Here is a 12305-nt window from a genome sequence, read left to right on the forward strand (position 1 = left end):
TCGCACGATGTGAAAGTAGATTTACTTTATACCCTAAAGTCCATCTTAAAACTAATGGAAAGTTGACTTAAAAGTCCTGCGTTCGAAAAAAAAGAGAATTATGACCACATGTCTGTTTTAAAGTTCAAATAAAACTTTAAAAATGAAAAATTGAAGAGCTTACTCGTTCAAAAACAAAGTATAGAATCGAAACGATGTCACTTCTAAATAATAATTATCAAACTGTACACTTCATTACATATAATCGTCATCACCATTACCAACTAAAAGCTAACCTTCCCAACAATAAAAGCCCGAATAAAACAATCAATGAACAACTGAACACTCGAATCTGCAACAACTTTATACCCTGAAACCACACCAAACACCGAAACAACCTCTTGATTTCCCTACACTACACTTGTCTTTATTTCTTCTTATTTTTCCCGTTTAAAGTAAACCAATGAATCTCCTGCTCAAACTTGGAACAATTTTATTCTGTGCAATTCCTTTTGGAACTTTATGAGTATGAAAAATCAGAGGAGCCACCTATAAGTCATCACCGTGTGTTTGCTGCTTCCATGCTGCTTCTTGTAGAGGCCCTGCTGTCTCTTGACAAGGCCATCCTGATTCCGGTGGTCTTTGTCTTCTTTGACGAGGTAGTTGTCGACCTGTGCTGCTGCTTGTCGTCCCTCTGAAATCGCCCACACCACCAGGGACTGACCACGGCGACAATCACCGGCTGCAAACACCCCTTTGACATTTGTTGAGAAGTGGCCATAACCAGCCTTGAAGTTTGACCTGTTGTCTCGGTCCACACCCAACTTCTCGGCAATTGTCTGGCAGAATGAAACAAAGCATCATCAGATGGAAGAAGATTACTACAAAGTCTGAGCGTGGCTAGAACATATCTATGTTTTTAGTCCTTTTATTTTTTAATTGAGACATTTCATCTCTTATTTTTAAAAATTTAGCGATTTTAGTCCCCCATTTTTTAATTGAAATATTTCATCTCCACTTTTAAAAAATCCATAACTTTAGTCCTTGTGATCAATTTTAAATGTTGATCTATGTATTTTATAAACATTGACTGACACATGTTTGTTTATTATCCACATGATAAATGTTTTTTTTAATTATTCAATTGTTAACAAGCTTAATTTATTGAAAAAGAATTTAAAAAATATACAGTCGATAAGTCTGAAATCGACCAAGGAGACTAAAATTTTAAATTTTTTAAAGTATAGGATGACTAAAATTGTAGATATTTTAAAGTATAGGATGATTAAAATTGTAGATTTTTTAAAAGTTGAACATAAAATATCTCAATTAAAAAATAGGAAGACTAAAATCACGGATTTGGAAAAATAGAAGGACGAAAATTAGATTTTAACCTAAAATTTATTTACAACAGAAACAACTTATTTCTTACTTTTCATTTACCATAAATATACTAAAAGTTCAGTTAAGAAACTTCTGAAGATACAAAACGAAGTTAATTTATTATGATGAATACTTACAGACTCGGGACCAAGGAATCCCATGGCTAGTAAAACTAGGTCAGCCTCAATAATCTCCTCTGACCCTTCAATCTCCTTAAACTGAAACTTGTCGGTTGCATCCTTCTCCCAGCAAACACGAATCACTTCAAGTCCTTTCAAAACTCCATTTTCATCTCCGATAAACCTCTTAGTTAATACCTCATACGATCTAGGATCTTTGCCAAATTTGGCTGCAGCCTCTTGGTGACCGTAATCTACACGGAATATGCGAGGCCACTGCATTCCGGAAACATTTGGTTAAATTCAACCACCCAAGTCAAGAACAATTAATATGAAAACAATTGTTTAGCCATTACTAGTAATTAAAAGTGTCCAATTTCTCTTAGGTTGTCTACTGCTAAGAAGATACATAACAGAGACTTTTAACTAATGATTCAAATCTAACCTGAGGCCATGGGTTGCCAGGAGCCCTAGTTGGTGGTGGCTGAGGAAGGAGTTCAAGATTTACAACGCTACTACAACCATGACGAATGGATGTTCCTATGCAATCTGTGCCAGTGTCACCCCCACCAATGACCACAACTTTCTTGCCCTTGGCAGAAATGTAGTTACCATCCTCGAGATTGCTATCAAGCAAGCTTTTAGTGTTTGCATGGAGAAACTCCATTGCAAAATGAACTCCTGAAAGCTCCCGACCAGGTACAGGAAGATCCCTTCATGAAAAGTTATATGTATTTCTCAGTACACCATCGTTCTGACACAGAAATTGAACTAAATCATAGGTAATAAATAGGACTCATGTCACTGTCTCACCTAGGTTTTGTAGCTCCTACAGCCAAGACAATGGCATCGTTTTCCTCTCGAAGCCGATCAAGAGAGTACAAAGGATCATGTCCAACATTAGCACTCACCACAAAATCTATTCCCTCCTCAGCCATAAGATTTACTCGCCGTTGAACTATATCCACTTTGTCGGTTTTCATGTTGGGAACCCCATACATCATAAGCCCTCCTATCCTATCAGCTCTTTCATACACGGTTACTGTATGACCCATTTTATTTAGCTGATCAGCAGCTGCCAAGCCAGATGGTCCACTGCCAACGATGGCTACTCTTTTCCTGTATCAGTAAAGATATTAGTTAAATAAATCTAATTATTGTAACAAAGTTGAGCAGATTAAAAACAGAAAAATTACTGCACATCAACTTGGAGGGTACATGTTTGGCTGAAAAGGAACAGCAGAATAACAAAAATGAAACCGAAGTGATATTAGAAAGAAAAACAGCATACCCAGTTCTCTGGACAGGAGGTCGTGGCACCATCCAACCCTCCTCAAAAGCCTTGTCTATGATGGCACATTCAATGCTTTTAATGGATACGGGATTCTCAATAATACCAAGGACACAAGAACCTTCACAAGGTGCTGGGCACACCCGACCAGTAAACTCTGGAAAGTTATTTGTTTCAAGAAGCCTCTCTAATGCTTCATGCCACCTATTTTGGTATACTAACTCATTAAATTCTGGTATTTTATTTCCAAGAGGACATCCAGAGTTTTCCTGAAATTTTATGCAAATATCTTCAGTTTAAATGCATGTCCAAATAACCATTGAAGGGAAGATGTAAGTTGTAAATTAAAAATGAAAAGTTGGAAGTGGAAAAGCACACCTGATGACAGAAAGGAGTACCACAGTCCATACAACGCGCTGACTGTGTTTTCAAAAGGGGACCAGGCTTTGTCTCCTCCATCACTTCCTTCCAATCAGTCATGCGAACATTAGGATCCCTATACTGAACACCCTCTCGCTCATAAGAAACAAAACCTCTATGTTTAATGGCACCAGTGACTTGACTTGGCCTCTTCGGTGATTCAGCCTGCAGATATTCGAAAGACATCAACAAAGATAAACTGTGAAAAAATTTCTCTAGGTGCTTATTTCCCCTGTATGTTATTCACATTTATGCAATAAACAAACTATACTATTCTTGCACCCCACCAAAAGATATCGTTAAACATCCATTAAATGCAGCACAGTATCTACTAGGTTAATTTAAAACATTTATAGGATACCTACAGCAAAGAGGAAGTAAAAAACTTTCCTTACTAAAAAGATCTTTCCATCTTCACATAAAGGAGAAACGGTCTCAAAGTAGAATTTCTAGGCATTCTTCCCTGTAATTAACCAAGATCTCCATTTTCAAACTCACCTCAATTCAATCTAACACCGCCCATTGAATTTCATTTGAAAAAGCAATAGCTCAATAACTACTTTAAGGAAGTGTGAATGCCCAATCTACAGGTTTTTAAAAAAATCGCTTTTTTTGAACATCAAAGGTACAAGTACCATAAAAAGAATATAATAAAAATTTAAAAAACTAACCTGACTCGGTTTCTCATTCAATGATGCAGTCGCCAGTTTCTTAAGCTCTTCAAAAGCATCCTTCTCCACTGCTTGTGCTTCATCATCTTGCTCATGTTTAGCAGCATGCACCACTGCATCTTTGGAGGTTTCCTCAGACTTCATACTTGCAAGAACACGTTTATACTCCCTAGGGAACACCTTGATAAATTTAGGAAGAAGATTCTCAAAATCATCAAGCACTTCTTTGGCGAGCAGACTATTTGTGTGACGTTGATGCTGCTGAATCAACATTCTAAGTGTAAGAATGTCCTCTTCCTCTTCAACCTTATCTAGATCTACAAGTTCCAAGTTGCATTGAGATTGGAATTTTCCATCCACATCAAGAACATAAGCAATCCCACCACTCATACCTGCAGCAAAATTTCTACCAGTTTTACCAAGCACAACAACAGTCCCACCAGTCATGTACTCACACCCATGATCACCAACACCTTCTACTACAGCCTTAGCTCCAGAATTACGCACACAAAATCTTTCTGCTGCCATCCCATTGAAATAAGCTTCCCCACGTGTTGCCCCATACAGTGCAACATTACCAATGACAATGTTCTCCTTAGGGTCAAAGTTACTTTCTTTTGGAGGATACACTACAATCTTGCCACCAGATAATCCTTTACCAACATAGTCATTGCTATCACCTTCAAGTTCCAAAGTGATACCAGGACAGAGGAATGCACCAAAGCTCTGGCCTGCACTGCCAGTAAATCTAATATGGATGGTGTCATTTGGAAGACCAGCTAGGTGGTACAGTTTAGTCACCTCATGGCTAAGCATAGTTCCCACAGCACGGTTTACATTATATATTGGAGTTTCAATGTATACTGGAAGACCTTTTTCCAAAGCAGCACTAGACAGACTTATGAGCTTATTATCCAAGGCCATATCCAAACCATGATCCTGTTTTTGCACACAGTATTGAGAAGCTTCTGGCCGCAGTTCAGCTGCAGGTCTAAGCAATAGAGAGAGGTCAATGTTCTCTAGTTTCTCGTTGCTCTTGACAACTTCCTTATCAACTTCAAGCATATCGGAACGGCCAACCATCTCATTAACTCTTCTAAACCCAAGCTGGGACATAATTTCTCTCATTTCCTCTGCCACCATAAAAAAGAAGTTGATAACATGCTCAGGTTCTCCAGCAAACTTCTCTCTAAGTACTGGATCTTGTGTAGCAATGCCAACCGGACAAGTGTTCTTGTGGCACTTCCGCATCATGATGCAGCCAAGAGTGATGAGTGGAGCAGTACTGAAACCAAACTCTTCTGCACCAAGAAGAGTGGCTATGGCCACATCTCTCCCGGTTTTCAGTTGCCCATCAGTTTGGAGGACTGTGCGACCACGTAGATCATTAGCAACCAAAGTTTGGTGGGTCTCAGCCAGGCCAAGTTCCCAAGGCAGCCCGGCATTCTTTATGCCAGTCCATCTGGAAGCCCCAGTACCTCCATCATGACCTGAAATCAATACATGGTCAGCATGGCCTTTAACAACTCCACTAGCAATTATCCCCACTCCAGCTTCCGATACCAACTTCACACTAATCCGAGCAGCCGGGTTGGCATTCTACAAATTAACAAAACCTTCAGTATCTCAACAGTATTAAATGGGAATAACATAATTGAGTAATATTCAATTAGAAACATTGATTGCAAAAGAGTAGAATACACAAATGAAAATACCTTCAGATCATGAATTAGTTGGGCAAGATCTTCAATTGAATAAATATCATGATGGGGAGGTGGACTGATAAGTCCTACACCGGAAGTTGAATTCCTAGTGACAGCAATGTCTCCTATAACTTTGTGACCAGGAAGTTCACCTCCCTCACCTGGTTTTGCTCCCTAAAGATGACAATTATAATGTCAAGACACTACCATGGGTAAGTGAAAAACTATAGCTTTTATTTAACCTTACCAAAGGTCAAATGCAGGTATACTTACGATACAACACAAGAGCACCCAGAGGTGCCTTGAAATCATATAGCATCATCTTCCTTGAATATAAATTCATAAACAATAGAAATTTAACTCCAATAGTAAAAGGGTCCAGAGACCAGTCAATAAAATTTCCTGATATATCAGTAAAAGGACAATAATGTCAATTCAAAAAACTAATGATGATGATTACCTGGGCCATTTTTATCTGCAGTTCATCAGCATTTGTAAGGTAGTAACTTGAAACTCCAAATCTCCCACTAGCCACTTGCTTAATGGCACTCCTTTTGGGATTCATTGAGCCATCAGGAAGAGGCTCCATACGAGATGGTTGCTCCCCTCCCTCACCTATAGCGAATATGCAAGAACCAATCATCAGATAATCACAGAAATTGATGAGACTAACCTTCATCTAGTAGAAATAGAAGTGCAAAAGGAAAGTAACCCCCAAGATATATTCAAGGAAAAATGATGTGGGAAAGCATGTTATGCTGAGATTTGTCACTCAGTAAAAGACTACACATATTTGTTTGTGTTTTATGATGGAAGAGAAGAAAAAAAATGTGTTAAGATATTCTTAAAAAAACCTGTGTTGGATTTCCCTCCAATTTTATTCACAGCCATTTCTAATACTTGACACTCAGTAAAAGACTACACATTTGTTTCCCTCATTTATGATGGAAGAGAAAAAATCTGTTTGGATATTCTTAAAATAAGTTTAACAAACCTGTGTTGGATTTCCCTCCTATTTTATTCATAGCCATTGCTAATGCTGTGTGTGCCTCCAATGATATTGACCCATAACTCATGGCCCCAGTGCAAAACCGTTTTACTATTTCACTAGCAGGCTCCACTTCATCAATAGGAATCTTAACTGCTGTCTCTTTAAATTTCAGAAGCCCGCGCAAATTGCAAGCCTTGTTCAATTCATGAATGAGCTTGGAATACTGTTTATATGCATCTACACTGTTAGTTCTGGCAGCCTCTTGAAGCTTTGCCATAGCAAGGGGATCATTCAGGTGAACTTCACCACCTTTTCTCCAGTGATAATCCCCAGGATTTGGCAAAGCTAAAGCTTCTGCACTTCCAGGAGAGAAAACCCAAGAAGGAAAAGCCAACTCATGCAGTTGAAAAGCATCACAAGCAAGCATCTCGAACGTTGCACCCTCAACTCGACTTGGAGTCCCAGCAAAGCACTTTTCAATCACTTCTGATGAAAGACCCAAAGCTTCAAAAATCTGAGCACCTTTGTATGATGCCAAAGTTGATATTCCCATCTTGGCAAGAACCTTCATCATTCCATAGTTGCTTGCTTTGAAATACTTCTTGACCAACTCATCTTTTGAGTGGAATTCACCACTTGCTTTTGGTGGTATCTTTCCATCAACCTGCAGGCGCCAAATTGCATCTATTGCCAAATATGGGCATATAGCATCAGCACCAAAACCAACAAGGGTGCAGAAATGATGCACTTCGCGTGGCTCAGCAGATTCAACTATCAAGGCAACCCTAGTGCGCTCAAGAGTTTTAACTAGATGCTGATGAACAGCACCAACAGCCAGGAGGGAGCTCACAGAGATGCGTTTCTTTGAGAAGGCTATCACAGATACAAATAAATTAGATGGATGTTCACTGTAAAAAGTAACTTTAACCAATACAAGCAAAACATAGTGCAATACCTCTATCAGACAGCACAAGAGTGGTGTAGCCTTCATTAATTGCATCATGTGCCTCTGCACACATCCTGTCCAAGGCTTCGTCCAACCCTCTCTTACCACATTCCTTTGAATAAGTTATGTCTATAACTTTGCTGCGCCATCCCCTATAATTCATTTTTTTAATGGCTTCCATTTCTTCAGTGGATAAAAGGGGACCTTTTAGTGAAAGGCGGTGACATTGCTCCTCAGTGATTTCTGTAAGATCACCTTCTGGACCAACCATACATTGCATAGAAGTGACTATTTTCTCTCTAATAGGATCAATAGGAGGGTTTGTCACTTGAGCAAACATTTGCTTGAAATACTCAAAAGTGAGTTTTTCTCTTTTAGACATGACAGCCAATGGAGTATCATTTCCCATTGACCCAAGGGCTTCTACACCATCCTTGGCCATAGGAAGTAATAGCATTTCCAATGATTCAACTGTATATCTGCATGAATAAAGCATAATATAAAAATATTTCCTTCATAAATGCAGCAGATAAAATTGAGGAAATATTAATGATGGTCATTGCATACCCAAAAGCTTTCAGTGGAACTAATAAACCATGAATTCCCATATTTTCCATATCTGCATCATCATTGGATAGCTGCAGTTCATGGAAGATGCAACAGTTAGACTTGAATACAAGATATTTATGAGATGTTCACATCAATTTATGTTATACTTACTGGAGCCACTCCTGCTATGGGTGGCGGCACTCTTTCAGATTCATGAACAGAGTTAACGATGTCTTTGAGTTCAATTTTCTGCCTTTTGAGCCAATCCTCGTAGGGTCTTGCCAAAGAGTATTGCTCTTTCAAGGCATCATCATTTACAACTGTATGCTTCACAAAATCAACCAACAGCATCATGCCAGGGTTAAGTCTTCCTTTCCTACACACATCTTCTGGTGGAATGTCTACAACCCCAACTTCACTTGCCATAATAACCCGTCCACTATGGGTGACATAGAAACGCCCCGGTCGCAGTCCATTCCTATCCAATGTAGCTCCAAGATAGTGACCATCAGTAACTGTAGTGATATTAGATTGGATTAGTGCCAAATCATAAAACCAATATGAAGAGAACATTAACACGTGATGGAACCAGAGTCCCAAAATCTTACATGATATAAGAGCTGGCCCATCCCATGGCTCCATGAGAGCTGAGAAGTATTCATAAAATGCTTTACGCTGAGAATCCATGTTCTTGTCATTTTGCCACGCTTCAGGAATCATCATCATAACAGCTTCAGGAAGACTTTTTCCCGAATGAAGCAAAAACTCAAGCACACCATCAAAAGCTCCTGCAAAAGAAAAACTACCCATTAGGATTCAGTATATGACCATAGTCTAGTGTGCTAATAAATAAGATTCAGATAAAATTTCACCTGAATCTGATGAATTTGCATCCACAATCGGCAAAAGCTTCTTTAATTCATTCTCTGATAAACCAAGCTCCTTGCATTTCAGTAGACCCTCACGTGCCTTCATCCTACAAAATTAGACAACATTAGCTTATATATTGTACACTACATCTATCAAAATGCAATGAGTACATCCCACACAATTTCCAACGCTGTTATACCCACCCATAATCATCTAGCACCAAGCTTGATGCACACTGAACTGATACAGTGCATTTTTTGAGGAGGAAAAAAGATACAATCATGTAATTAGCAGACAATATTTACCATTTATTCATTTCAGCATCATTGGGATAATGCTGATACACCATTTAAATTTGCAGTGCAATAAGTATTCATTCTTACAGGTCACATACCATCAAACTACAGTAATGCAAAACTTATTAAAAACATACCAGTTAACATTGCCTCTGAGTGTGTTGATTTCTCCATTGTGGCCCAATACACGCATAGGTTGAGCACGATCCCAGCTAGGGAAAGTATTTGTAGAAAACCGTGAATGTATCTGCACATATGCATACCAAATTGTCAGTAATCATGATTATATTCTTATAACAAAATAAAATAGTGTAGAAAATCAAATGCAAAAATGTTTTTTCTTCCAGGTACAATACAAAGCATATATTAATTGCCAGTAGAAATTCTAGAAATCCTATCCACTTTCACCAAAAATGGTTTTTCACTCCACAACTTGGAAGAAATTGACCTCCAGATCAACTACCGATAGAAAGCATCAGCAGAAATTTCCGCAAACATGATTTATCTTGATAATGAACTTTCTTACCAACTCAACCATTGCATCCAATCCAGCATCCAAACTCAAACAGTAATCAAGGAAGCGGAAGAACTTAAGAGATCATTCAAATCTCAATGCCTCAGAAGTCATTCCCCAACCTTGCCTCTCTTCAGTTACTGGTTGTTCCCATGCTGTTTGTTGGAGTATAGAGTTAGTGAAGAAGGAAAATAGGTTAATGGGTAATATATTTACCAGGGCCATGTAGCTCGTAAACCTTTCATTGCCAAGATCTGCAAAGTAATAATCCCTCAACTGAGCTGGTGTTAGCTGACCTTTGTAAACAACAGTCCTGAACAAAATTGGATAACCATCAGAAATTTGAAATTGATCTGATAACAATGACAGTAACCATAATTTACTTCTCAAGAAAATGAGGTTGCCTCTTGAGAACACACCTTGATGAAAGTGAACAGATGTAGAAATCTGCAATGCCATCATTTTGGAGGTTTAATGCAGATGTAATAGCAGCCATGCAGAGCTTCCTTAATATGTACATCTGCAAAACCAAGTATCTATTAAGCACCATTTAATTATCACTTAAAATTAATCATACAGTGATGTAAAAAAGAGCTGAACCAAAATCAGAGTTTGAGAGAGAAAAGAAGAAAGCTGGAAGATATTATTGTTGATTCAGCATAGAAAGGTTTGTTACAAACTGATTTTGTTTCTCTATTTATAGAGAGAACAGATATGATTACACATAACCTAACTAAGGCAGTTAACTAACGGAAGTTAGTTACTGCTCTAACAGAAATAACGGCTTCTAACAAACTAACAGAAATAACAAACCACAGTTGTCCTAACTGAATCACAAAGTAAAACTTACTTAATACACTAATACCCCCCTCAAACTCAATGGGGTTGGGAATCAAAAATGGACTCAACTACATTGAATTTGGACCTAAGAAAGAGAAATTGAGTTGGTGATAGAGGCTTAGTGAGGGCATCAGCCCATTGATCTATAGCAGGAATATGATACAATTTGAGCTCTTTAGCTAAGACTTTCTGCCTGACAAAAAAGATGTCAATTTCCATGTGCTTGATCCGGGAATGAAGAACTGGATTATGACTGATAGCTACTGCACTTTGGTTGCCATAGCAAATCTCTGGGGTCTGAAACGGAAGAGATAACTCTGTTAAAAGAGTTTGAATCCACGTAACTTCAATCATGGCTTGAGGTGCTCTTGTATTCAGCTTCAGTGGAAGATCCAGCCACAATTTGTTGTTTCTTGGACCACCAGGAGACCAAATTAGGACCAAAATAAATCACTGCACAGGAGTAGACCTTCTATCATCTGGATCCAAGGCCCAATCAGCATCATAGAGGGCTTTGATAGTAAAAGGCAGAGAGGAAGGAGTAGCCTTGAAGTGCAGACCATGATGAATAGAGCCTTTAAGGTACCTTAGAATGCGTTTAACAGTTTAACAGCTGTCCAGTGAGAGTCCATAGGATTAGCCATGAATTGAAAGACCTTGTTCACAACAACATAGCTTAACTCAGGTCTTGTAATGGTTGTGTATTGAAGAGAACCAACAACAGACCTATAGAGAGATGGATCACTGAATAAATCCGAGCCAGCTTTGGTTAACTTGCAATTAGCAGTCATAGGGGAAGAATAGACTGCGCTTCTACCATTTTGGTTTTTTGAAGCAAATCTATGATATATTTGGTTTGAGTCAGTAGAATAGTCCCATTAGCCACTGATTTGATTTCAATACCAAGAAAATAGTCAAGTATACCCAATTGTTTAAGAGAAAAATTGGAATGCAACTTAGTGGTGAGTTGCTGAATTACAACATTGGAGGTACCAGTGATAATAATATCATCTACATAAACAAGAATGTAGATAATGTGTCCTTTGTTTTTATAAACAAACAATGAAGGATCGCACTTGCTGGCCACAAACCCAAGCTGTAAAAGAGTTCCTTTGAGCCTATCGAACCACTGTCTTGGGGCCTATTTAAGGCCATACAAAGCCTTTTGTAGCTTGCAAACCAAGGTTCTATCTAAACTTTTGAAGCCTTGTGGCTGTTGCATGTAGATAGTCTCTTCAAGATGGCCATTTAAAAAAGCATTGTTGACATCTAACTGGAACAAATCCCATTTATTAGTGAGGGCAAGAGTAATAATCAGCCTGATTGTAACAGGTTTTATCACAGGAGAAAAGGTTTTATAAAAGTCACAACCAGCAATCTGATGAAATCCTTTAGCCACTAACCTAGCCCTGAACCTGTTAACAATCCCATCAGCATTCTCCTTTATTCTGAAGACCCACTTACAACCCACAGCTTGTCTGTCTTTGGGAAGAGGAACAAGATCCCATGTTTAATTGTTAAGAAGAGCCTCATACTCTTGTTTCATAGCAGCAAACCATTGAGGGTCAGCAAGAGCCTGTTTAACAGTGCTAGGTTCACAATGTGCCAAAAACAGTGAAGGATGCAGCCTATATTGATGAATTCCAGACTTGGATCCGGTTTGCATAGGATGGACTTTTTGTGAGGGAAGAACAGGATTATAAGAAGGAAAATTGACAGTGTGAGATTGAGAA

At 38.6% G+C, this 12305-nt stretch overlaps 1 protein-coding gene across 3 annotated transcripts in view; it reads right to left on the reverse strand.

Moving 5' to 3' along the window:
* Positions 1 to 177: 177 nt before the first annotated feature.
* LOC114400135 (glutamate synthase [NADH], amyloplastic-like) overlaps positions 178 to 12305 on the reverse strand; it is a 28221-nt gene continuing 16093 nt past the window's right edge. For 2 of the 3 annotated variants that reach the window (XM_028362432.1, XM_028362433.1), the window contains exons 5-22: positions 10152 to 10252; positions 9949 to 10045; positions 9356 to 9465; positions 8925 to 9028; positions 8661 to 8840; positions 8224 to 8567; positions 8071 to 8141; positions 7513 to 7982; positions 6561 to 7430; positions 6027 to 6181; positions 5579 to 5740; positions 3864 to 5462; positions 3151 to 3357; positions 2773 to 3041; positions 2295 to 2600; positions 1927 to 2194; positions 1500 to 1757; positions 178 to 818 (exon numbers count right to left, since the gene is read on the reverse strand). In XM_028362432.1, coding sequence (XP_028218233.1) covers positions 516 to 818; positions 1500 to 1757; positions 1927 to 2194; positions 2295 to 2600; positions 2773 to 3041; positions 3151 to 3357; positions 3864 to 5462; positions 5579 to 5740; positions 6027 to 6181; positions 6561 to 7430; positions 7513 to 7982; positions 8071 to 8141; positions 8224 to 8567; positions 8661 to 8840; positions 8925 to 9028; positions 9356 to 9465; positions 9949 to 10045; positions 10152 to 10252 — 5874 coding nt within the window. In that variant the 3' untranslated portion in view covers positions 178 to 515. Of the gene's footprint in view, positions 819 to 1499; positions 1758 to 1926; positions 2195 to 2294; positions 2601 to 2772; positions 3042 to 3150; positions 3358 to 3863; positions 5463 to 5578; positions 5741 to 6026; positions 6182 to 6560; positions 7431 to 7512; positions 7983 to 8070; positions 8142 to 8223; positions 8568 to 8660; positions 8841 to 8924; positions 9029 to 9355; positions 9466 to 9744; positions 9885 to 9948; positions 10046 to 10151; positions 10253 to 12305 lie in introns of those variants that run through there. The other variant, XM_028362434.1, reaches the window with a different exon arrangement.

The sequence above is a fragment of the Glycine soja genome, chromosome 19, assembly GCF_004193775.1.
Source record: "Glycine soja cultivar W05 chromosome 19, ASM419377v2, whole genome shotgun sequence".
Taxonomy (NCBI): Eukaryota; Viridiplantae; Streptophyta; class Magnoliopsida; order Fabales; family Fabaceae; genus Glycine; species Glycine soja.